The sequence below is a fragment of the Podarcis gaigeae genome (genome assembly GCF_964106915.1).
Source record: "Podarcis gaigeae genome assembly, chromosome: 12".
In the NCBI taxonomy this organism is placed as follows: Eukaryota; Metazoa; Chordata; class Lepidosauria; order Squamata; family Lacertidae; genus Podarcis; species Podarcis gaigeae.
This window is the reverse complement of record NC_139688.1, coordinates 57,108,254-57,131,200: the sequence shown is the minus strand read 5'-3', so window position 1 is coordinate 57,131,200 and position 22,947 is coordinate 57,108,254. Positions and strand designations below refer to the sequence as shown.

Below are 22,947 nucleotides of genomic sequence, written 5' to 3'. Positions count from 1 at the left end.
CCCAAATAAGCCCAACTGGTTTAAAAATAAGTGACACAGGAGGTGTTTTTTTCCTAAACTGACGCAGAAATTGCATTAGCCTAAATCGCGCAAAAATCATTTTTTTTGAAAATTTCTTCTGCACCTAATTTTGGACCAAAAAAATCTTTGAAAATGAATTTGAGGTTCTCTCATGGGTGTCTACACAGAAAATGTTTTTGAAGAAAATCTGAGTCGTGAGAGCACAGTTAAGTACAGTCCGGAGCCCCAGACGCTCGACGAAAGGGACGCTCGACAAAGCGCCACTCTGCGCATGCGCAAAGTGCGATTTAGCGCTTCTGTGCATGCGGCAAACCTGGAGGTAACCCATTCTGGTACTTCCGGGTTTGCTGCGGATGTTTGACGAAATGACCCTAAACGGGGTGGACTCAAAACGAGGTACGACTGTATTAAATTCAGGTCATTTGACGTGGAATGACCCTAATAGCTTACCCTCTTGTGTATGCACAGTGGGGAGGGGGCAAATATGATCCAGAAACAGAGAGACAACACTGTCAAGGAACTGCCAACACTGTCAAGGAACAGGGAAAGGAGGTAGAGGGGCCGTTGGGATACAGGGATCCTCCGAAAGTCTTGCGAAGCAGTCCCTCTTTGTGTGGTGGGGAAAGCCACGCCTCCAGGGGGGAAAAGGGAAAGGGGTCAGGGGATGCTGCTGGGAGCCCCAGCACTGCTCCTGGTCAAGCCAGCCAGGAGGGAAGCACGCCTCTTCCGTTGCCCACCATGCACAGAGTGGTAAAGCGCACAGAAGGAAGGAAAAGGCTGGGGGTGACAAAGTTCTTATGTTGGGGACAAAACTGGAAAAGGCCACTCCCGGATTCTGCTAGCGATTGAGGCAGACATGAACTTTGGGGTTCCGCCCTGTAAATAGTTTTTGCACCAAATAAAACCTGCAAAAGACAGGTTGGAGTCCTGCCTGGTTACTCGCGAGCAACCACCCCTGCCATCTGACACCACACATTTCAACTGCAAGAGAGCAGGGAAAGAAATGTTCTGCACCCAGAATGGCACTGACAGGGACGTGGAGAGAAGAGGATGGTCTCTGCTCCAGACTCCCGTGGTGCGGATGTAACCATGGATGTGCAGCGTAAGCACTGTGGCCCGTTTGGCCGCCTTGCCCAGCCTGATTGGAGCAAGATTTTGCCGAAATCGGCACTGACACTGATACCGCTTCTGCATTGATGTGGGAGGTGGCAGGGCAGGTGGGGCACCCAAGGAGCTGCTGCCACCTGAGGCAGCCACCTCAGCCTGCCTATGAGCTGAGCTGGTTCTTGCATATTAAGGTCACAAAAAACCCTCTTCGAGGTCAGGAATTTTCCACCCCAAACACATAAGGCACACCAACATAATTAGGAATGCTAATACTCAACTGGTCTTAACCAATATGTCTGAACTAAACTTCAGCTATAACATGCGCTGTTAGAGTTTAAGTGTTCCAAAGGAATGGAAGTAATGAATTTCCTTTTTGAATTCCAGATACTGTTTTTGTATTTGCAAAAGTTTGGTGTGTCAAAACTGACCAACGAAATGAATTTCCAATGTCTCTGTCAGGTATCTCAGTCAACTACTGTAAATCTGAATTCCTCTTTAAAAAATTACGACCTAAAACTGAAAAATTAATTTATTTTATGTCTAAAATTACAATATGTGCCAACATAATTAAATATTTAGAAATTCATATGTTTGCATTTATATGCAAATTTATTTTAAATCCAATTACACAGAAATTAGAAACATACTTAAAAACATGAAAAACCAAAAATCTCTCAACTTTGAGGAGAGCAGCTACAATTCAAATGTTGTTTATAGCAAGTTTTCTATTTTTGTTTCAAACTTTATGAATCCTTCTTTCTGATAATTTTTTGAATAAATGGCAATTTACAGCAGTGGATTTTATTCTGTCCCTAAAAAAAAAAAGCTAGACTAAATTAATCCTTTTGTTCCACAGAGCTCAATCTGATGACGAGGTATACCATATATATATATATATATATATATATATGCAGGTTTTGGTGTCCTCGGGTGTCTTCCCGTGTAAAAGTTGGGGTGTCTAGGCGACGTTTCGACGAGGTCTCACTCGTCATCTTCAGGCTGGTGCTTTCGGCTTCTTGTTACTGGAAAGCCGAAAGCACCAGCCTGAAGATGACGAGTGAGACCTCGTCGAAACGTCGCCTAGACACCCCAACTTTTACACGGGAAGACACCCGAGGACACCAAAACCTGCATTCCTGTACCCGTGAAAATCTACGAAAGCATATATATATATATATATATATTAAAATTTATATTCCGCCCTATACCCAGAGGTCTCAGGGCAGCTCACAGAACAAAACCAGAACACAAAACCACAAAATATATAACCAAAATAAAAACAACACTACAACAAAATAAAAACTACTCTGCACCCTATAATTAATGGGGGACCAAATTAACACTGGGTAGACACTGAAATCAGAGTTTCTAAACATCTCTTGTTACAGGCTCTTCCATTTAAGAACTTTAAACCAAATCTACTGAACTCAGTCTACGTGCCTATTTTATAGTTTTGTTTTTCATCCTTTAATAATTGCCTTCTGTTGTTATGATTGTTCACTCAGTTTTATATACATTATAAAATGAAACAATAAAAAAAACCCCGGAAAAAGGAAGTGGAATTTCCAATGCGATTTACCTTGTAGATTTTGCAACGGCAATGTCATGATGCCTCCTGCTGCAGCTGCGGCCACCAGCCCTTGGATGTTGGTGAGATTAGCGGTAGGCAAAGTCAAGACCAGTCCTTGCTGGCCCCCCAACTGACCCGCCATGTTGAAAGGAATAAGGATAGGTTGATTCAGTGCTGGCGTGCCTCCTGGCATCACCCCTGCGACAGCTGAGGCTAGCTGCTGCGCCGTCAGTAGTGGCTGAAAGGAGACGTAATGATCATATTTTAACATATTACAAAATAAAGGCATAACAGCACGGCTGCAGTGGTTTCACTAGAGCAGTGGTTTGCCCCCAACCTGGTGCCCTCCAGATGTTGTTGGACAACTTCCATCAGCCTCAGCCAGCACAGCCAACCTTCAGGTATGACCAGAGATGCATGTTGAGGTCCCCAAGACACCCCCCAGTAAAACACAATTGACACTTGATTTTAGTTTAAGGATTTTGGCATAATTTTGGCCACAACTTTATTAAAATTGCAAACAATGTGAATGGTTGCTTAGGCATTGGTTGCAACTGTCTGACCCTGCACGGGGACAGGTTGACATTCGCACGCCCGCAAAGTCAGAAAGGGAAAACATTTTGGGGAGAGAGACGGGACTGGGTATCATGCATCACCTCTCCCTGAATGCTCCCAGGGGCTCTTGCGTGGCCCTAGCCCCTTGCCAGGGGGTTCAGACAAAAGCATGGCGAGCCCTTGGGTTCCTTTAACGTAAAATCCCTGCAGCAGCAGCATCTTGGAGGGGCAGGCACAGCCAATCCATGCTCCTCCACCAACCAATCTCTAAACCAATGCCTAACCGCAACCTTACAAGTTGTGACGATTTGCTACGCAGTAGGAAAACCAAATGGCACCAGCCAATCAGCCAAATGGACAAAATTCCTACCAGGCCCCTGCCCCAAGAGCAGATGACCCCATGACAGGCATAGCAAGGTCAAGCGAACAACCCTAAATATAGCGAGGGTGGGCTGGTGATCCAATACGCGCAGCTAAAAGAGAAAGCTCAACGCTGCGCGCAGGATATTTAAAGGCTATCGCTGTCAATCACGAAATGGCAACATTCAAATCTCCCCAGCAACAGAAAGCACATGTTAACAGTGGCCAAACTCCTATCCCGCCCAGCAACAGTGGGTGTCTTGTTAGCCCCCACCGCAACACGTGCTCTCCATGAAGGAGAACACACTTTGTAGTCTAAAAGCTCTGGTGGACACCATGTTGTGCAAACTGACCCTGAGCCTGTGATTTACTTCTGATTTGTTTTAGATTACTGACTACAATCACAGGGCATGGGGCGAGCAGCATTTAGAAATGCTGGATCATTTAGATCAGGCACGTCCAACTCCCAAAAGACTGTGATCTACTCACAGTAGACCGGCTGTGATCTACCCATTGTCATTGCCAGAAGTTGTTGAGGTTTTTTTAGGGGAGGGTTGGCCAATGGCGATCACTAAACTTCATACCTGGGACACCTCTGCGATCTACCGGTAGATCACAATCTACCTGTTGGACATACCTGATTTAGATTAACTAGTTAAAAACACTTTTAATTGACTGAAAAGGTGTCCCAATCAGCCAGCAGTTGTAGATACAGATGATATGGATACAGATATAGATACAGACATTCTTCTTTACTGTGATTAAAAAATATAGCTGGCAAGAGCCTTCTCAAAAGAGGCATTCTCTCTTTTCCATTACGTTGGGAGGAACGCCTCTTCTAAGACGATGCCTCCTACAAGAAATTTATGTGCCGTCTAAAAACAAAGGAAAAAATGCTTCTGGCATCAGAAACATTGTTTTTACCCATATGCAAGTTTCGCTGATTAATCAACTAAAAGTAATATGAACAATCAATTTCAATTGATAAATTTGCAGCGAGTTTATATAATAATTTATGAAAGGGAAAAATCAGTGCATGAGAGCTTTCTCAGGCAAAGCTTTCTAGAGAAGGTGTTGATGCACTACAACTTTAATGCGCAAACAGGCTTCCAAGTAAATATTTCGTAATCCATGTGGTCATTGGCCAAATGGGGGCCCCTGGTGCTCTAGGTTTGCCCTGCAGGCCAGAGAGGTTCCAAACCCCTGACGAAAACACTTACTGTAGGTATCCAATGATATTTTAAAATGCAGTAGCTATTTGCCAAATTTGGTGGTAATTAAAGCCTTTGTTTAAGATTTGTAAATCACTTTTCAAACAAAATGCTTCCCAAAGCAGTTTAGACACATCCAGCATACCAGTAAACACAACTTGACCTAACAACCAAAAAGAAGTTTGTTGGCCTGGTTTTTTATACTAACATTCCTACAATCATATTCTTAAGGTGGTTTTCAAAAGAACAAAGCAATTAAAATGTAAATACAGGGCTGTTCTTTGTGTTTGCATTTTGCAGAGGTATTCTGCAACAGTAATAGTGCAATAATAGTACATTAGTAGAGGATTTGTACTGAACATCATTCCACTTTATTAGTTGCTTCCCCAATATGAGCACATTATGGCCACTTAAGAGGGCCGCTCCTGCACTGCTGTGCAACAGAAGTGGCCCAGAAAATAAATTGGAACATCTGTGGCATAAACAGTTACAGGATTTCAGCAGGAAATTACAGGACTTGTATTTATTGGAAACAAAGAAGTATGTCCGCTCCTAAACATTTGCAGGTGCAAACAGAACTAAAAGTGAGATCATATATAACTGTCCCAGTACAAATCATCGCCAAAGCACAACAAAAAGGACACCTGGATGGACTGACTGTTGTTGCGTAGACAAAATATAACTAAATCTGTACTCCCCCCAAAAAGCTCAGGAGGTCAATCAATAACCCACATGGAGTTGTTGCTCCACATATATTTTAATACTGTGACGAGCCCTGAGATCTACAGATGAAGGGTGGCATATAAATTTAAGAAATAAAAATAATACAGGTCTGATTTCTGGAAGTGAGGGCTGCTCTACAGGCTGACCCTTCCCATGAGTACGCAGATCTGTTCGGAGACCAGAGGAAGTGTGTTCCTCATTGCTGCTCTCAGTCTCTCTTTAGGAAAAATAATACTCTGCTCCTTTACACTCACAAACGCTGATTTGTTGATTTCCTCTGAATTATTTCCAGTTTCACATCCATAGCATATACTAGACCAGGTCGGGTAATATGGACCCCACCTGTGCTCTGAGCTGCACCATCTAGAATATAAGTATTGGTTGCTCTTGAAAGGATGGCTTGATTAAACCCAATCACCGAACATTTCCTAAGAAACAAAGCCAAACAACTCTTTTGAGCTGGCATCCCCCAATGGGCAGATCTGCAAAAGCTGCCGACTATAGTTCTGGGGGCTGCTACTCTGACTGGCTTTGGCCCTTCCGGGTCATAGACAGAGGTCTTGAGCATCACATGCAACTTGGTAAATAAATCAATGCTAAGCATTGAACGTGGGACCCTCTGCACGCACAGTTTGTGTTGTACCATTGTACCATTGTACAATGGTACCATTGTACCATTGAGCCTAGGACCCTCCCCATATATGTAAAGCTTCGTGAATCTGCATGTAATCTTTGTGCAGGGGTCTTGCTAAAATTGCTGCATAGTTCAAATTTTAATATAAGTGCTGCCAAAGCAAACACAAATTCTCAGCATCTTTAACAGACTAAAGCTCGGAGGGTTTTTAGGAGGAACTTGTGGCAGTTCAAATGGCACCAGCCAAATTAATTCTCCTGTGGAGATATGCTCAGAAACTGGGGGCCAGAATGTCTGCCAGCTCTTCCCTAGCAGCTTGGCTCCGTCACTTTGTAAACAGAAACCCTTCAAATTTTTACTTAGAACTACAGCACAATCCACATAAATACTTGTTGGCTCCCAACTAGGATAAATGTAATTTGAAACAAAGTCCGTGCGCAACACACACAACTGTCAAACCCAAACTGTTGAATCAAACTTACATTAAAAGTCCATTTAGCAGTTTCACATCAACTCAGGCTGTATTTAAAGCAGAAGGATGTGAGGCTCCAGTAACCTAAATTAAGGAGCAAAAATCCCTAGCCCAAATCTGAAATTTGGCTTGAAAACTGTACATAGATTTCTATCTTTTTAAAAAATGAGATGAATAAACTCTCTCACACATGCACATACACACACACTTTAAAAATGTTAATTGCTAAGCATACATTTCAAACGACAGCATGCAGCCAAATAATTCTACTTTATCCATTTAGCTGATTGTTAATATTTGCTTTCAGAAAAGCAAATTTTATTTCGAGTCAATGAGAGAAACTGACCTGGGGCCCGACAGGGAACGCTGGTTGGGACTGACTGGGTTGGTGCTGATCAGATGTGCTTGTATCAGACAGTGCTGTGTTTCCTCTGGCTCCTGGAATTCAAAGAAAAAGCTCTACCTTAATATCTAGCCTGGGGACTAGCACATTACATTTTGCTGTGATGTCACATAGCATCAAGCTGAAAATGATATGCTAAAGCGGTTTATCAATAACTCAAGCGCTCAAATCACTTATCAGCTGCATAAATTATGCTAACATTCATTCAGGCCAGCCTCCTCACTCGGAGGGAGATACGGAAATCTGACAGCAGTGAAACTGAAGCCATCATCAACACAGCTAATGTGGATTGCATTATACATCCATTTACATTAAAAAAAAAATCGCACAAGCTCTCTGCAGGGGAAAGAACCTCTTTTTTTTAATGCTAAAGTGAGCAACAGCTATCCTAATTTCATAGAGCAAGAATTAACTGGGCCAAAGTTAAGTGGTTTATCTCTGTGAAAGAGTAAAATATCTGTAAAATATCACGGTGCAAACTAGTGGATCCAAGGCAATTGGACTTTGCACAGATGAAGAGTCAGGGTTTGGGACTAAGAGTCAGCCTACGCTCTACAAATGTCACAGAATGAGAGACTAGAGAGTCTTTTTAAAATTGTTTTAATGCTCCTCCATATAAATGCCCCAATATCTAGACAATAGAGGAGCATAACAGATAGAGGGCTAGATTACACTTTCTTACTACATGCAATATACCATTCATTTGGGGAAGCGTTTCAACTAAGTTACTTCCCTGGCAGCAGGACGCATTGCCAAGCCACCTAAACTGACTAGTATGGTCTGCACAGATTGCAGAATAGTTTTAAGGAGGGCCAGCCCAAGACATTGGGGCACCTGAGGCAAGCCACAAAATAGCACTGACACCCCCCTTCCCTGCCACCAGAGAAGAAGGGGTGAGTAGTGATCTACATCAGGGAAAATGGCGTGGGGGGGGACACCGAATCAACCCAATGGAATCAAAGGTCTGGGGTGGGAGGGTCTGTTCCGAATCGTGGTGGGCAGGTGTACCATTGTAGAGGTGGCATTGACTTCAAGGAGTGCACAGCCACAGCCACGGGCACCCCAGCAGCAACAGCGGACGATGCATTCCTGGGAGGCCACATCTGCCGCCTCGTGGAAACAGGCACCCGAGGCAGTTGCCTCACCTTGCCTCCTGGGTGGGCCAGCCCTGCTTCTAAGAGACTTGGAACCAAATCCTTGCTCTGGAACAGACTGCCCCAGTTCCTAAACCTGCCCTCCAAATGCTTTGGACTACAACTCCTATCAGTCCCAACCTGTATGCCTAAAAGGTAAAGGATGCCTGACAATTAAGTCCAGTCGTGAAAGACTCTGGGGTTGCAGCACTCATCTCGCTTTACAGGCTGAGGGAGCTGGTGATTGTCTGCTTCCGCAGACAGTTTTTCCGGGTCAGGCGGCCAGCATGACTAAGCCGCTTCTGGAGAACCACAGCAACGCACGGAAACGGCGTTTACCTTCCCACCAGGGCGGTACCTATTTATCTACTTGCACTTTGACGTGCTTTTGAACTTCTAGGTTGGCAGGAGCTGGGACTGAACAACGGGAGCTCACCCCATCACGGGGATTCGAACTGCTGATCTTCTGATCAGCAAGTCCTAGGCTCTGTGGTTTAACCCACAATAGGAGTCATTTAACCCTTTCCCCACTCAAGACTGAACAACAGGGAGCTCACCCTGTCACGGGGATTCAAACCGCCGACCTTCTGATTGGCAAGTACAAATGGAACAGTGGTTTAAACCATAGCACCACCCACGTCCCCAGCCTGTATGCTTGGAGGGTGCCAATCGGGACACTTGGAGGGTACGAAATAGTCACCTGCATGCCACCAAGTTCCTGAAAGAAGACCTATGCAAGCAAGAAGCTGGGCCTCAGGCCGTTGTACCTGGCTGTAGTACCCCCCACCAAAACACCTAGTAGTGCTATTGCCAATCAATCTGACCAGAGCCATACTTCCTCTAGCAGCTAAATTGGGGTAGGAATATGTACCCATCTATTGATGCAGTTCAATATCCACTTAGAGATTACATGCACAAAAGCCTGCTTCCAACTTCTTATGCCTCAATAAGTAGGTAGGGGTGTGTGCATTATTTCTGCAGGTGAATGGCTATTAGTAGCAAATAAAAAATAATAATAAATCAATGAAGCAGGAGCCGGCCTGTTTATTGTTTCTGGGGCAGGAAGCATGAATCCATATGGCAAAGAAGCGACAGCAACACAGGTGCCTGTGTATTCCAGCAACAATTTTTAGGATTTCTGCCAGACAGTTTGGTGTAGATTTTGTTTTCTGTGGTTTTACTGATGGCTATAGAAATGGAATTCTAACTCAACCTTCATAATCAAAACAAAAAAAATTCCTTCCAGTAGCACCTTAAAGACCAACTAAGTCAGTTCTTGGTATGAGCTTTCGTGTGCATGCACACTTCTTCAGATACACTGTGTATCTGAAGAAGTGTGCATGCACACGAAAGCTCATACCAAGAACTGACTTAGTTGGTCTTTAAGGTGCTACTGGAAGGAATTTTTTTTGTTTTGACTATGGCAGACCAACACGGCTACCTATCTGTAACTCAACCTTCATAAGATCCTCTCATCCAACCCCACGTTTGTCCTATGAATAGCAAGTGCAAGGCAGTTCAGAACTATTTTATTGCCACGCCATGGTCTGTGAAGGAAAAAAAAGGGATCTGATTCTGCCATACTTATAAATTTTAAAGAAGGTATTATCTGCTCATTTAAAACAAATTCTTCTATATATTCTCCAAGGGGACAGACTTATAAATAATGTAGATGTGAAAGAAATACATCACCACATTAAGGTACAAATAAAATAGACTGCTACATATTATTCAATTGACTTCTATCTCTATAGCAATGTGTCAATCTTAACAATATTTTATATGGGGATTAAGCAATAAATGCAGAGAATCATTAGGCAGAAACCTGGGAATCTTATTAATTTGTAATTTAAAAAAAACACAAAAGGAAGTCAGAGAGGCACATTGGTTTGGGAATACTTACAAGTGTTGTATTGAAATTCTTACATTGATTTAGAACAGGTTAATAATAAAAGCATGTTTATGTTTCTATAAAATGAACAGAGCCAACATTGATATCACATTTAATGTTCTTCCTCTCTTTAAAAAAGAAGTTTTTAAATGTATATGAACTCACAGTTGGCTATTACATATTTTTTTTTAGGACATAGGAGTCATCAGAACATTAATTTTAAAATAAAACCAGTGCAATTGTACATTCCAGTTCAGGAGACGGGGAGCACACAGTCACCAAAGAACAAACAGATAAAGCCAAAGTTCCACCCAGGATTAAGTGCAATAGCTTAATAGAGGAAAAAGGCATAGTCTTATTGGTATTTGCCACTTAGGGGAAAAAATAACACAAAGTAGAAATACTAATACATGCAACCTCTTTATATGGCTTACATATGTTGTGGCAATTTCAACAAATTCATATCCAAATTGCTCAGGTTATGTCTGTCAAAGTGCATGCTGATGTGGCTCAGTGGCTAAGAAAATGAATTGCAAGTCATACAATCCCCGTTTTTGCTTCTGCTATGTTCTCAGTAGAGTCCTCTTCATACAATCTTTGCACATACAGTGGTACCTCGGGTTACATACACTTCAGGTTACATATGCTTCAGGTTACAGACTCCACTAACCCAGAAACAGTGCTTCAGGTTAAGAACTTTGCTTCAGGAGAAGAGAACAGAAATCGTGCTCCGGCGGCACAACAGCAGCAGGAGGCCCCATTAGCTAAAGTGGTGCTTCAGGTTAAGAACAGTTTCAGGTTAAGTACGGACCTCCAGAATGAATTAAGTACTTAACCTGAGGTACCACTGTACACAGAATATGTATGGGGGTGCGGGGCGGGGGGAGACATGGAATCCCACCAGGAAGCCCCACCATATGTAAGTTTGATTTGTGGGATCACCAGTCTCATATAACCAACATGCGTAAGTCTAATTAATGCATGAAGGGGTTAAAGCCATAGAGTAAGCTGTCCTGCCAGGCTTACCTAGGTCACTCCCCCTCACCTTGGTAGAAAATAGGTAATCAAGCTTATTGTTGTACCTCAGTCTACCTGAAAAGCTCAGTGTGTAAAGAGGTCTGAGATGGCTGCTCTAAGCTCAGACTATATGGCGCTTTCAAGTGTTCTTATACCAATAATTTAGAAACTTTCACCCCTGCAATGAAGCCAAGTTTTACTGCCTGTGTTTTCTGACTAATGTATGGGAAAGCTCATGAACTTGACCTTTGGAGATTTTGTAAGTAAACCATTTTTAACTTACCAAATGTGTGGTCTTTTTCTATGCTAGGGGAAGAGAAGACTACTTTGGAACTTGCAAGGGCATATTTTAAAGGTCCAATAGCCTATATTTCCACGCTTTACTTTGCTCCGCATTTTATTATTTTAAATCTCTGCTGGGGTTCTCTCACCAACCAGTACTTGCCCCAAACCTAGATCTTGGTATCCAGGAATTCTCCTTTTATACCTGTTTGTTCATTGCCAACCAACACAACTGACAGTCAGAACTTCTTGTGTTTAAATACTGCATAGCCAAATTCTCTCCACATCATCTTAAACCTTCAAAAGAAGCCACGAGTAGTATTGGAGGCAGGTGTCACTCCTCACTGCTCATGTAATGACAATATTCTCCGACTTGCTTCTCTGCTGCTTTCACCCTAAGGATCAGTTACTACAACGAGAGGTTTTCAGTGAAATCATTCCAACAACCAGGTGAGCTTTGTTTTGTGAAAGAGACCCAAACTGACCCTTTTGGATTGTCTAGTATAGAGTCATAGATTTGGGGCAGACATTGAAGGCAATCTATCCACCTCAAGGCTCAGTGCAGGAACTACAGGGCAGGATTCGACAGCATCATCCCTCATGCATTGGTTCTAGCCCTGCAACAGAAAACATGTCTGCTCCTTGATCTGCATGAAGGTCCTTCAAATGTGATTCACAGACAAGTCAATTCACATATTAATTATCATCTGATGAGCTTGTTGTGTTCTTCTCCACTGATAGGTGCTATAGGCACATGTTCAAAAGGTCGCACCTCTGTCAGTTAAAATATGATGGAAGTTGCCAATTTCAAACTGGTGATCATCACATGAAATACAGTAAACACATAATTAGGCAAATCCTTCCTTGCTGGGAAAGAAAGATGGTAGCAAAGGGCTATTCAGATGTTAACTACCACATTCACATATAATCACTGAGAAAACTGATTCTTCAGGACTTATGCCCATGAAAGATGACAGCATTATTCTGATTATTTACATCAATTGGCCTTGGCATGGCTTTGGCAGCATTCCTGTTTTCTCCTGTAATTAAAGTAATGCACGAGCTATAAAAAATTAGCCCACTATTCACTTCTCAAACACCTTCCTCAATCTGTCTAAAAGTAATGGGCCGGTCCACACGTACTAGTTCAGGGACAACCTACATGGCGCCCTTCAGATGTTATGCACTATTACAACAATTGGCCATGCTGGCTCAGGCTGATTGGAATTGTAAGTAAAGGTAAAGGGACCCCTGACCATTAGGTCCAGTCGTGGTCAACTCTGGGGTTGCGGCGCTCATCTGACTTTACTGGCCGAGGGAGCCGGCGTACAGCTTCCGGGTCATGTGGCCAGCATGACTAAGCCGCTTCTGGCGAACCAGAGCAGCGCACGGAAACGCCGTTTACCTTCCCGCTGGAGCGGTACCTATTTATCTACTTGCACTTTGATGTGGTTTCGAACTGCTAGGTTGGCAGGAGCAGGGACCGAGCAACGAGAGCTCACCCAATCGTGGGGATTCGAACTGCCGACCTTTTGATCGGCAAGTCCTAGGCCCTGTGGTTTAACCCACAGCGCCACCCGCGTCCCAAGATTGGAATTGTAGTCCACAGCATTTGGAGGGCAGCACATTTTCCTTCCTCGCTTGATCACTGAGACATCAGGCGATGGCTTTCAAAAGTTATTGAGCCATCAAAGATCAAGCCCCGCATGCAGAGCCGTCATGTGACTTCTTCCTTTAAAGCCCGGGTTTGTTAGCTGTGAACCATCAAGTGTCAAACAGTGAAGCAATGCACAGTGTTGTGTGAATCAGCCCCTTGTCTAACTCTGTGTTTCTTAGCACAGTGCAAAAAAAGCCAAAAATCACCTAGTTCCTTACCGAACCTAAAGCACACACCCCCCGCAGTGAATTGAAAAATGACTTATTTTATTGTTTAACAGAATATAAACAAATCATTTATTTGGAAGAAAGCAAATAATGTAGAACACCATTTTCAGTGCTTGTACAAATAAATTACTGTCAGACCTTAACTATCTATAATATTAGTTCCAGTAATTTACAAAGTGTGTCCATTTTTCAACAGTTCTAGTTTTCTGGTTATTGTTACACCTTCTATGTAACCCACTCATTGGTTAATTTGTCTATCTCTGTGACCTCTAAACACCTCAATAACCCACACAGTCATGAGTTGTTGATTATTCCATTTATGAACCCTCATAATTTTTGCTAACATTAACAGATTCATAATTAGCGATTTTATGAACATCTTATTTTTAAAAAATAATAATCCAATGAAATAAAAACAGCAAAGGTCTTAATCCCAATCCTAACCTTGAAGTTTCTGATATTGTGGTCATTACGTTTCCGAGCACAGTTCAAAGTGTTGATGCTGACCTTTAAAGCCCGAAATGGCCTTGGCCCAGTATACCTAAAAGAAGCATCTCCACCCCCATTGTCCAGCCCAGACACTGAGGTCCAGCTCCAAGGGTCTTCTGGCAGTTCCCTCCCTGCAAGAAGTGAGGTTACAGGGAACCAGGCAGAGGGCCTTCTCGGTAGTGGCACCCGCCCTGTGGAACACCCTCCCATTAGATGTCAAGGAAATAAACAACTATCCAACTTTTAGAAGACATCTGAAGGCAGCCCTGTTTAGGGAAGTTTTTTATGTTTGAAGTTCTATACTGTTTTTAGTGTTCTGTTGGGAGATGCCCAGAGTGTCTGGGGAAACGCAGCCAAATGGGCGCGGTATAATAATAATAATAATAATAATAATAATAATAATAATAGGTTTCCAATAATCATGTTCCACCTGGCATGCCCACCACATATGAAGTAAACAATGAGATGCACATAACCAACATTTGTGGCTATGTGAAACGAACAATCCCAATTGAGATACATCTCACTCCAACTTTGTCTTCTTTCAGACAACAGATAAAAACCCATCTTTTTCACCAAACTTTCAGTGACAGATTTAAAGTCATTTTATGTGTTTTTAATTATGCTACGTATGTAATTTATTAGAATTATGTTAATGCTTTTGTTTGCTACATGTTATGTTTTTATATAATTTAATATAGGATCAATTTCAACGGGATTACTCTGAGTATGGCTTTGTTAACTGTCATTTTAAGTCTAGATCCAATTGTATATTTTTTTTAAAAATAAAATATTTTTGTCCCATCCTTCCTTGATTCGCACCCAAGGCTGTTTATGCAACAAATAAGTTACCAATTATACCAACAATAATATATAATTATATCAACAACAATAACATTTCTATTACGTCATCTATGATCTATTCTGTCATATATGATCTAGTTGCAGGGGGTTGGACTAGAGGATCTCCGGGGTCCCTTCGAACTCCAAAATTCTACAATTCGATTATTCTAATAATAATAATAAAAATCAAGGAAGCCAAACAAACAGAACCACTAGCAGCAAAAAAAAAAAGCAGTAGGCTAAGATAATGCTCAATAAACATCCTTTTAAAGACAAGGTACCATAAATGAGAAGTTCTTGCCTCCATTTCCCATCTGTCTAATCTCTAAAATTAAGCATATGTGATGACCAGATTTACACAGAAGAAGGCAATCCTTCTTCTGGGTTCAGATGATCAATGAGTTAATGCCAAAACCAGAACTCTGAACTGTTCTCAGAAACAGCTATGATAAAATTTCAACAAGCAATTTGGGGGGAGGATTCAGAACAAGATTCTTTAATATATTCAAGAGCTTTAGAAATGAACTTATTTTTAAAGCATGTGCTTTGGATACTTTTTGCACCTCACAATTATAACCAGAGACATAGTTGCTATGAAGGCAGAATTAAAAATATGTGGGACCCTGCATACATTCTGCTTTTCACAGAGGTATTTTAGCATGAAATTTGGCATAACCTTAAATGGCTGTACTTCCTATTGCACAATATTCAAGAGGACTCTGGTTTGAAACTCAGCACCTGATTTGTCCAGCTCTTTTTCCGAGCCAGTTTAGCAATGCCTGGGAAACAGCATACAATTTCATGTGTATGAATGAGGCTTTACACAGCCTCAATATGAGATTATTCATGCTGGCTTTTCCAGGATCAAAGAGGGATGTATCCTCCCGACACCCATATCTCTTTCACTCATGCGCTTGTACTTCACTTGGCCTCATAGGCCCTCCTCCTAAGCTACTCACCGTATAGGAATTGCACCAGAAACAGGTTTTGCTTGAAAACCAGAAGAATGGCCAGAAGAAGAATTGTGAGTTAAGAACCAAGAAAATGCAGCAAAGCAAGAATTTCAAGCTGGCTGGGAGCTCCATTGCATCCAGCAGCCCTGGTGAAAATTTATTCTCTGCCATTTATTACTGTCTGTGAGAGCATAGGTGAAAACACCCAAGAATGAAAACCACAGCCACAAAACATTCAGATAAGGCCATGATTCTTTGTTTACTTGCAGTGCTCTCTATATGAGCCAGACGGGAGAAGGAAAACTCTGATCCTAAAACTCTGCTGCCTTGTGGGATATCTTTGGGAGAAAAAAAGGCTAAGTAAACCCTACACAAATCTAGAGTCTAAAACGTCTGGATGGTGCTTTTTATACCTCCTTCCAGCAATTCCTGCAGACTAGCTGGTGCCAAATGTATCGGTCTGCTTTTCCTTTAACAACATCAGTGAGGCTGAGAAGGGCGTCTTGTCCTCTGGGTCCACCAGAGGTGCACTCCCTTGTCTCTCAAGAGAAACAGATGCCAACAATGAAAACTACAATAATAGTGACTATTATTTGGTACTTAACAAGGTAAAGGATGCCTGACAGTTAAGTCCAGTTGTGAATGACTCTGGGGTTGTGGCACTCATCTCGCTTTACTGGCCGAGGGAGCCGGCATTTGTCCACAGACAGTTTTTCCAGGTTGTGTGGCCAGCATGACTAAGCTGCTTCTGGCGAAACCAGAGCAGCGCACGGAAACACCATTTATCAATACCTATTTATCTACTTGCACTTTGACGTGCTTTTGAACTGCTAGGTTGGCAGGAGCTCAGACAGAGAAACGGGAGCTCACCCCGTGGCAGGGATTCAAACCGTCGACCTTCTGATCGGCAAGCCCTAGGCTCTGTGGTTTAACCCACAACACCATCCACGTCCCCTATTTGCTACTTAGACATCAACAGTTGAAGCCTCAAATTTGTTGCTGTCCACTCTTCCTGAGCAAAGAAACCCCTCTACAGCTGCTTGATCAAGTCATAGCCACCACTATGGGCTGCTTTGACGTATTCTGGCTGCTTATATATGAAACTGCTTGGAGTGGTCACTTAGCTGTATTTCTCCCTAACACCTGAATGTTAGGGAGAATGGAGAGGCCAACCAGTGCTTGGACGGAGTGGCAAGATGGATGAGAAAGAACATGCTGAGTTGAATCCTAGCAAGAGAGAGGCACTGTGGGTAAATGGTTCCCATGTCTGAGAACTTCTGGATTTGGAGTTGCCAGACCCCTAAAGGAGAACGTTCTCTATCTGAGAGGGTTCTGGATCCAGCTTTGTCACTGGAGGCCAAGGTAGCCCCAGCAACTAGAAGTATCTTTCACCTGTTGGTACATCAGCTGCGACATTCCTGGACCAGGAAAACTTGGCCATAGTAATTCATGCATTGTCTACACACACACACACACACACACACACACACACACACACCCCTAGCATGCCAGTGCAATGTGCATCGCAACACAGCTCCACTCCATCTCTCTTCTATTTAGAGGCTGATGCAAGCCTTACATCCATACTGAGCACAGGGGAAACGAAGGAGAGGTATTCTCGGGATGATCCTGTATGCTAGACATTATCAAATTAAAATCTCCCTGAATGCATAAAGCATTCAACAAACCAGATTCAATCTTTACTGGTTGGAAACTAAAGAGGACCCTCTACTTTTATCATTTAGGCCAATCCCAGCTCCCTGGCAATTTGAACTATGTGATACACATTTTTTTCACATCCACACTTAACACTTTTAGGTGTTCAGCAACCCCTTTTGCTCATTACTTTTTCGTTCTCTCATTTCCACGCAGCAGTCTATTATTTACATTTCCAACCCCACATCTTGATTTATACAGTTTTGCAAAATAAAAATGCATGTTCATATTGGAGCATCTTGTATTTTTACACTCTAAATGAGAGCTGAGAAGCAAGGTCACTGCATGAAATGGGAAGAGAGATCATGGTAAAATCATGTTCCTTATTTAAAATAAGCTGACGCCCCTTCCCCCCGCCTCTCCCCGCCACCCCCACCGCCCTGAACGGTGCACAAAGATCCCTCCGTTAATGGTGCATGCATCTTTTATGAACTGGACCCTGCCCATTGTGGGTTGTAGTTTCTTTGCTACTGAATGCATTAGCACACATATAATCATATTAAGGTCACAAAGACTCTATCAATTTTCTACGAAATCATACAATATTTCTTTTGCTGTTAGCACTGCTGAATATAGTGGTGATAAAGGTTGCCTATTAGAAGATGGACAGTTGAACACATTATTATTTTATGTTGGACAGCTGATCCCTAACTAAACAGGGCAGAAGACGCTCTAAATTAAACTTCCTTTCTTTCTATTCTTGCATCCTTACTAAATGCCAAAGGGGGAGTATGTTAAAAGAACATCTATTATTTGGAGCAACTGCTACTATTTGCCTTTTAAAAAATATCACTAGCCATCAATTTCTCATGAGGTTCTTCACTTAATTTATATATGTTTTCATCTGATTATAAAGTAGAAACGATTTTATCTTTAAGCAGAGTTGTAATCCATGCTGTAATCCTTGCAGGGTTTACTAATCCCAAATGTTGACCAAGCTCATCTCCCAAGATTAGTTTCTCTTACTTAAAAAATAATAATACACCTAGTAGATCTAAACTACTGATCTGCCATTTAGCCTCAACAATCAGAAAACATTGGAATCGGTCTTTCATAACTCTTTACCTAGAACCACAAGTTTCAGAAATTTGCAAAAGGCAAGGAATGCTGAGATTCTTTCTAGCCTCCCTTATTGGTTTCCAAATAGGGTTGCCACCTTTGTTCTGGCAAAATATAGGACAGGATGGCAGGGTCTGGGGGCAAACCCCCCATATTGAAATGGCATCAAAGCAATCCATTAAAATCTATTGCAGCCTAACCGGATAGCCCCTCTGGAATTTGTTGCACCCACACATGAATTTGTAAATTTGTCTGTGCCTTGCTACCCAGGGCTTAAATGGACGACCTTTCACATACCCTTGCACACATGTGAAGTACTGTACAGTAATACACACAGGCAAGGGCAAAAATTAAAGAGGGGGGCATATTCTGATGTGGGGATGAACTATGTTCCACATATTAAATTTATGAAGGAGAGAAAATAATATTAGAGGGCAGTGGGGAGGGCAAGCCTTGTGGGGAGAAACTTCTCCCCCACCCTCTTCTCTCAAATATCATGTGGGGCTTCTGGGCTACACTGACACAAAATCGGTTGTTTCTAGAGACTCAGAACTTGTAGTTCTCTGAGGGGCAGGGCACCAAAGAGAGAGAGAAAAGCAGAACACAAACTACATCCTGTATTGAATCAATACAAGGCATAGCATTTTACACTGAAATAACAGACAATCCTGTATTATACAGGGCAGATGGCACCCTGTTCCCAGGGCAAAAAGGCATCAGCACTGAGAACCATTATTTTAGAGAATGGGTAGGCAAACTAAGGCCCGGTGGCCAGATCCGGCCCAATTGCCTTCTCAATCCAGCCTGCGGACAGTCTGGGAATCAGCGTGTTTTTACATTATTAGAATGTGTCCTTTTGTTTAAAATGCATCTCTGGGTTATTTGTGGGGCATAGGAACTCGCTCTTTTTTCTTCTTTTTTTCAAAATATAGTCTGGCCCCCACAAGGTCTAAGGGACAGTGGACCAGCCCCCTGCTGGAAAAGTTTGCTGACCCCTGTCTTAGAGCAATGAAGCAGGATTGCATTTCCCCTCCTCAAAATTATGACCATTCCTTTAGCAAACTGCGACCTTTTACTCAAGTGGCTGGGAAGGTGCAATATATATATATATATATATATATATATGCAGGTTTTGGTGTCCTCGGGTGTCTTCCCGTGTAAAAGTTGGGGTGTCTAGGCGACGTTTCGACGAGGTCTCACTCGTCATCTTCAGGCTGGTGCTTTCGGCTTCTTGTTACTGGAACAGAGCGGGATCTCAATGTTTGAGTTCCTATAAATACTGTAGAGGGGGTGTGGTGTCTAGCCTCCAATGTTCTGGGCAGAGAGGAAGTTCCCAGGCTAGTGTGCCTTTTCTTCTTTTGTTCCTTAATTACTTGAGAGATACCTTGAGTGATTTCTTGAGTGATATCCTGAGTACCACTTAGGTGGGTCATTAGGTGTGGATTAGTTGCTAAAGTCTTTGTGTCTTGACCTCTTGAACTTTGTGAAGAGTTTTCCTGAGAAGATGGCTGTATTGCACTTAGTTGTGCTTTGGCTTGGCTTCGTGTATAGGGGCGAGCTGTGGTTTTGTGGCTTGTGTCAGCCAGATCTGTGTAGGGATTGCAGGGGGGTGCAGCATCCGGAGGTGCCACCATGGATTGGCTACTGGATGGTGTCAGTAATTCATCTGTGGAGAGGGTCTGGGTTTGGGTCTGGTGTGGTTGATTGGTGTTGGCGTTCTGTGTGCCTCTGGATCTGGTGTCAGTTTTTGTGGGGAGGGCTAATTTCCAGATGTCTGGCAAGCGGGATGTGTCGTCACGCTTGTTCATGTTGTGAGGGTGTTTCCACAGATGAATTACTGACACCATCCAGTAGCCAATCCATGGTGGCACCTCCGGATGCTGCACCCCCCTGCAATCCCTACACAGATCTGGCTGACACAAGCCACAAAACCACAGCTCGCCCCTATACACGAAGCCAAGCCAAAGCACAACTAAGTGCAATACAGCCATCTTCTCAGGAAAACTCTTCACAAAGTTCAAGAGGTCAAGACACAAAGACTTTAGCAACTAATCCACACCTAATGACCCACCTAAGTGGTACTCAGGATATCACTCAAGAAATCACTCAAGGTATCTCTCAAGTAATTAAGGAACAAAAGAAGAAAAGGCACACTAGCCTGGGAACTTCCTCTCTGCCCAGAACATTGGAGGCTAGACACCACACCCCCTCTACAGTATTTATAGGAACTCAAACATTGAGATCCCGCTCTGTTCCAGTAACAAGAAGCCGAAAGCACCAGCCTGAAGATGACGAGTGAGACCTCGTCGAAACGTCGCCTAGACACCCCAACTTTTACACGGGAAGACACCCGAGGACACCAAAACCTGCATTCCTGTACCCGTGAAAATCTACGAAAGCATATATATATATATATATATAATATTCAACCAACCGCTAGAACACAGAACTTAATTAAGTTTGGGTTCTCTGGACTATTTGCATTTATTTACAAACATTTGCATTTATTTACACATACTGTACTTGTGAATCTCCCTTGCAAACAAATTACATTGCTCCCACATCAGTTCTTTAGGGTGGCAGCTAGCCCCCAAGTTGCTTTAAACTCAGCTCCTTGTGACTTTCTCAATCCCGCTCTCAATCTGGGATGCGTTGTTCTCTTCACACACAGAGAGACACCCCCACCTCACCCTGCCCCCACCCCTTGCTAGAGGGCTGAAATCTGGATGAGTCATCTTTTTTGACCATCACCTAGCCTTCTGGAGCCATATTAGCTCCCATGGAGACCCAGCAACTGAATTTTAAATGCCATATTTTTGTCAAATCCAGGTACTGCCTCAGGTTGACCCACACAAGGGCAACTCACCCTGATAATCCCAGAAATCTGATAGAAAACCCACAACAAGCCCTTTTGGAATTAGAAGGTAGAGTGGGCTTGCTTAAATCAACAGATAAAATAAATAAAGTACTCATGGGTAAAAATGCAAGTCCATGCTTGAAATGGCACTTGCGGCGACAGTGGGAGAGTTTATTCATAAGGAATCCATTCTGCTAAGACCCAATTCACTATCAATTCAGCTACTTCAGATTTTGGATCTGAAGCCCCAAAGCTGTTCACAGGAAGCATGAATCAAGATACTAGCTTAGACGCCAATGAGCAAGCTTAAAACAAACCAAACTATTTAATTGGTAGAAGGGTTAGGAGTGCAGAAGAGGGGCTCTACCCTGGAAAAAAATTAGCATCTTTTCATTACTGAGTTGTGTTTTCACCAGATTGTGTTAAGCTGTGAGAGCAGACAGGAGATGGTGCTTTATGAAACTCTCTCTCTTGGTACTTAGTCCACTATTCTGGTCTTGCTTCCAGCAGCGTTTTTGACAATTTCCTACTCTGCTCTGCGGTTTTTATGCAGCCCTACGGGGCGGCTGAATCAAGTGTCTCATTACAGGTTGTTCAGTTGCTCAGACTTTGCTGAGACTCTTAAAAGAGTAGCCCCACAGAGAGGCATACAGTAGGAGCCAAGCAGTGAGCTAAGGGGATGACAGCAGTTTTGGTCTGTAGACATAAGGCCAGGCTTTAAGATCAGATGAAATTACAAGCGGAAAAGGAAATAATAAAAATAGAAAACCCTGCTACAAATGAACATGCATATAGCATGCATTGTGAAATGTTTGTGTTTGCAAAAATTCTGATACACCCAGCCCCCCTCGGCAAGACCTCAACAGCATGATACCTATAGCAAAGATCTCATGAAATGTCTCAGCAGGGCAAGTTATTATTTCAAATGAGAGCATTGGCTTCTATCTGTAGCAACTCGTGGTATATTTGTGGCTGAAGATTGTGTGTGTTTTTGACGGAAATTAACCTGTGATTCTGTTTGCAATACAAAACCCACCAAAGGAAATGGCTGTGACAGAGCTTGACAAAGGATTCCCATATCATGTCAATTTAGCTATACTGATGCAGTTCCTAGGGAAATAGTTCACATGCCTGGTTTGAGAATATGAAAAGCAACACGCACCCCCATACAACATGTCTATTCTAAATTCAAGAAGAAAAAATGTACTGAATGAAGAAAATTAATGCTAATTTGTGTTTAAATATTGGGGAAACTGGAATTAATAAATTGAGGAACAGAAGTATTAGATCTTAAAACAGCATAGATTCAAGAACAGAAAATGTAATAAAATATATAGTCTGATCTACAGGAAAATCAAGAAGATGTAGGAATTTTTACATATCAGCCCATGAAAATACTTGCCTACAAATAAGTATGAGTTCAATAGGACTTAATCCCAAGAAAGTGTGAACTGGATTACAGCCTCAGATTGATTCAGTCTGATTGCTTTTATAATGCATAAAACTTGGTGACATGCTGAAAGATCATCTCCAAACATCTTCTTTATGGCAAAACCTTTCCATAATAACGTGCTGTGCGGATAGCATGTATGCAAAACAATTCAGGTCACCTACTGAGTCAAAAGTGACTGACAACTGGCAACTGAAAATGGCCAGGCTGTTCAATACCTACCAATCTTTCAGAGGCAAAATTAGGCGCACTTGTTCTCCCCTGTTCTCACACCAAATCATGTGGCTTCCGTTTACCGTTTACCCTTCTCTGCCTAC

General features: G+C 42.6%; 1 protein-coding gene and 1 long non-coding RNA gene across 3 annotated transcripts in view; one reads left to right on the top strand and one right to left on the bottom strand.

The window, feature by feature from the left end:
• POU6F2 (POU class 6 homeobox 2) overlaps window positions 1-22,947 on the bottom strand; it is a 305,787-nt gene that overhangs the window by 142,017 nt on the left and 140,823 nt on the right. For both annotated transcript variants that reach the window (XM_083706324.1, XM_083706325.1), the window contains exons 3-4: window positions 7,000-7,091; window positions 2,708-2,936 (exon numbers count right to left, since the gene is read on the bottom strand). In XM_083706324.1, coding sequence (XP_083562450.1) covers window positions 2,708-2,936; window positions 7,000-7,091 — 321 coding nt within the window. The remainder of the gene's footprint in view (window positions 1-2,707; window positions 2,937-6,999; window positions 7,092-22,947) is intronic.
• LOC310828702 lies at window positions 1,511-22,614 on the top strand. Its single transcript, XR_014557072.1, has 3 exons — window positions 1,511-1,587; window positions 11,408-11,452; window positions 22,530-22,614. It is a non-coding gene; the product is annotated as an uncharacterized lncRNA (long non-coding RNA).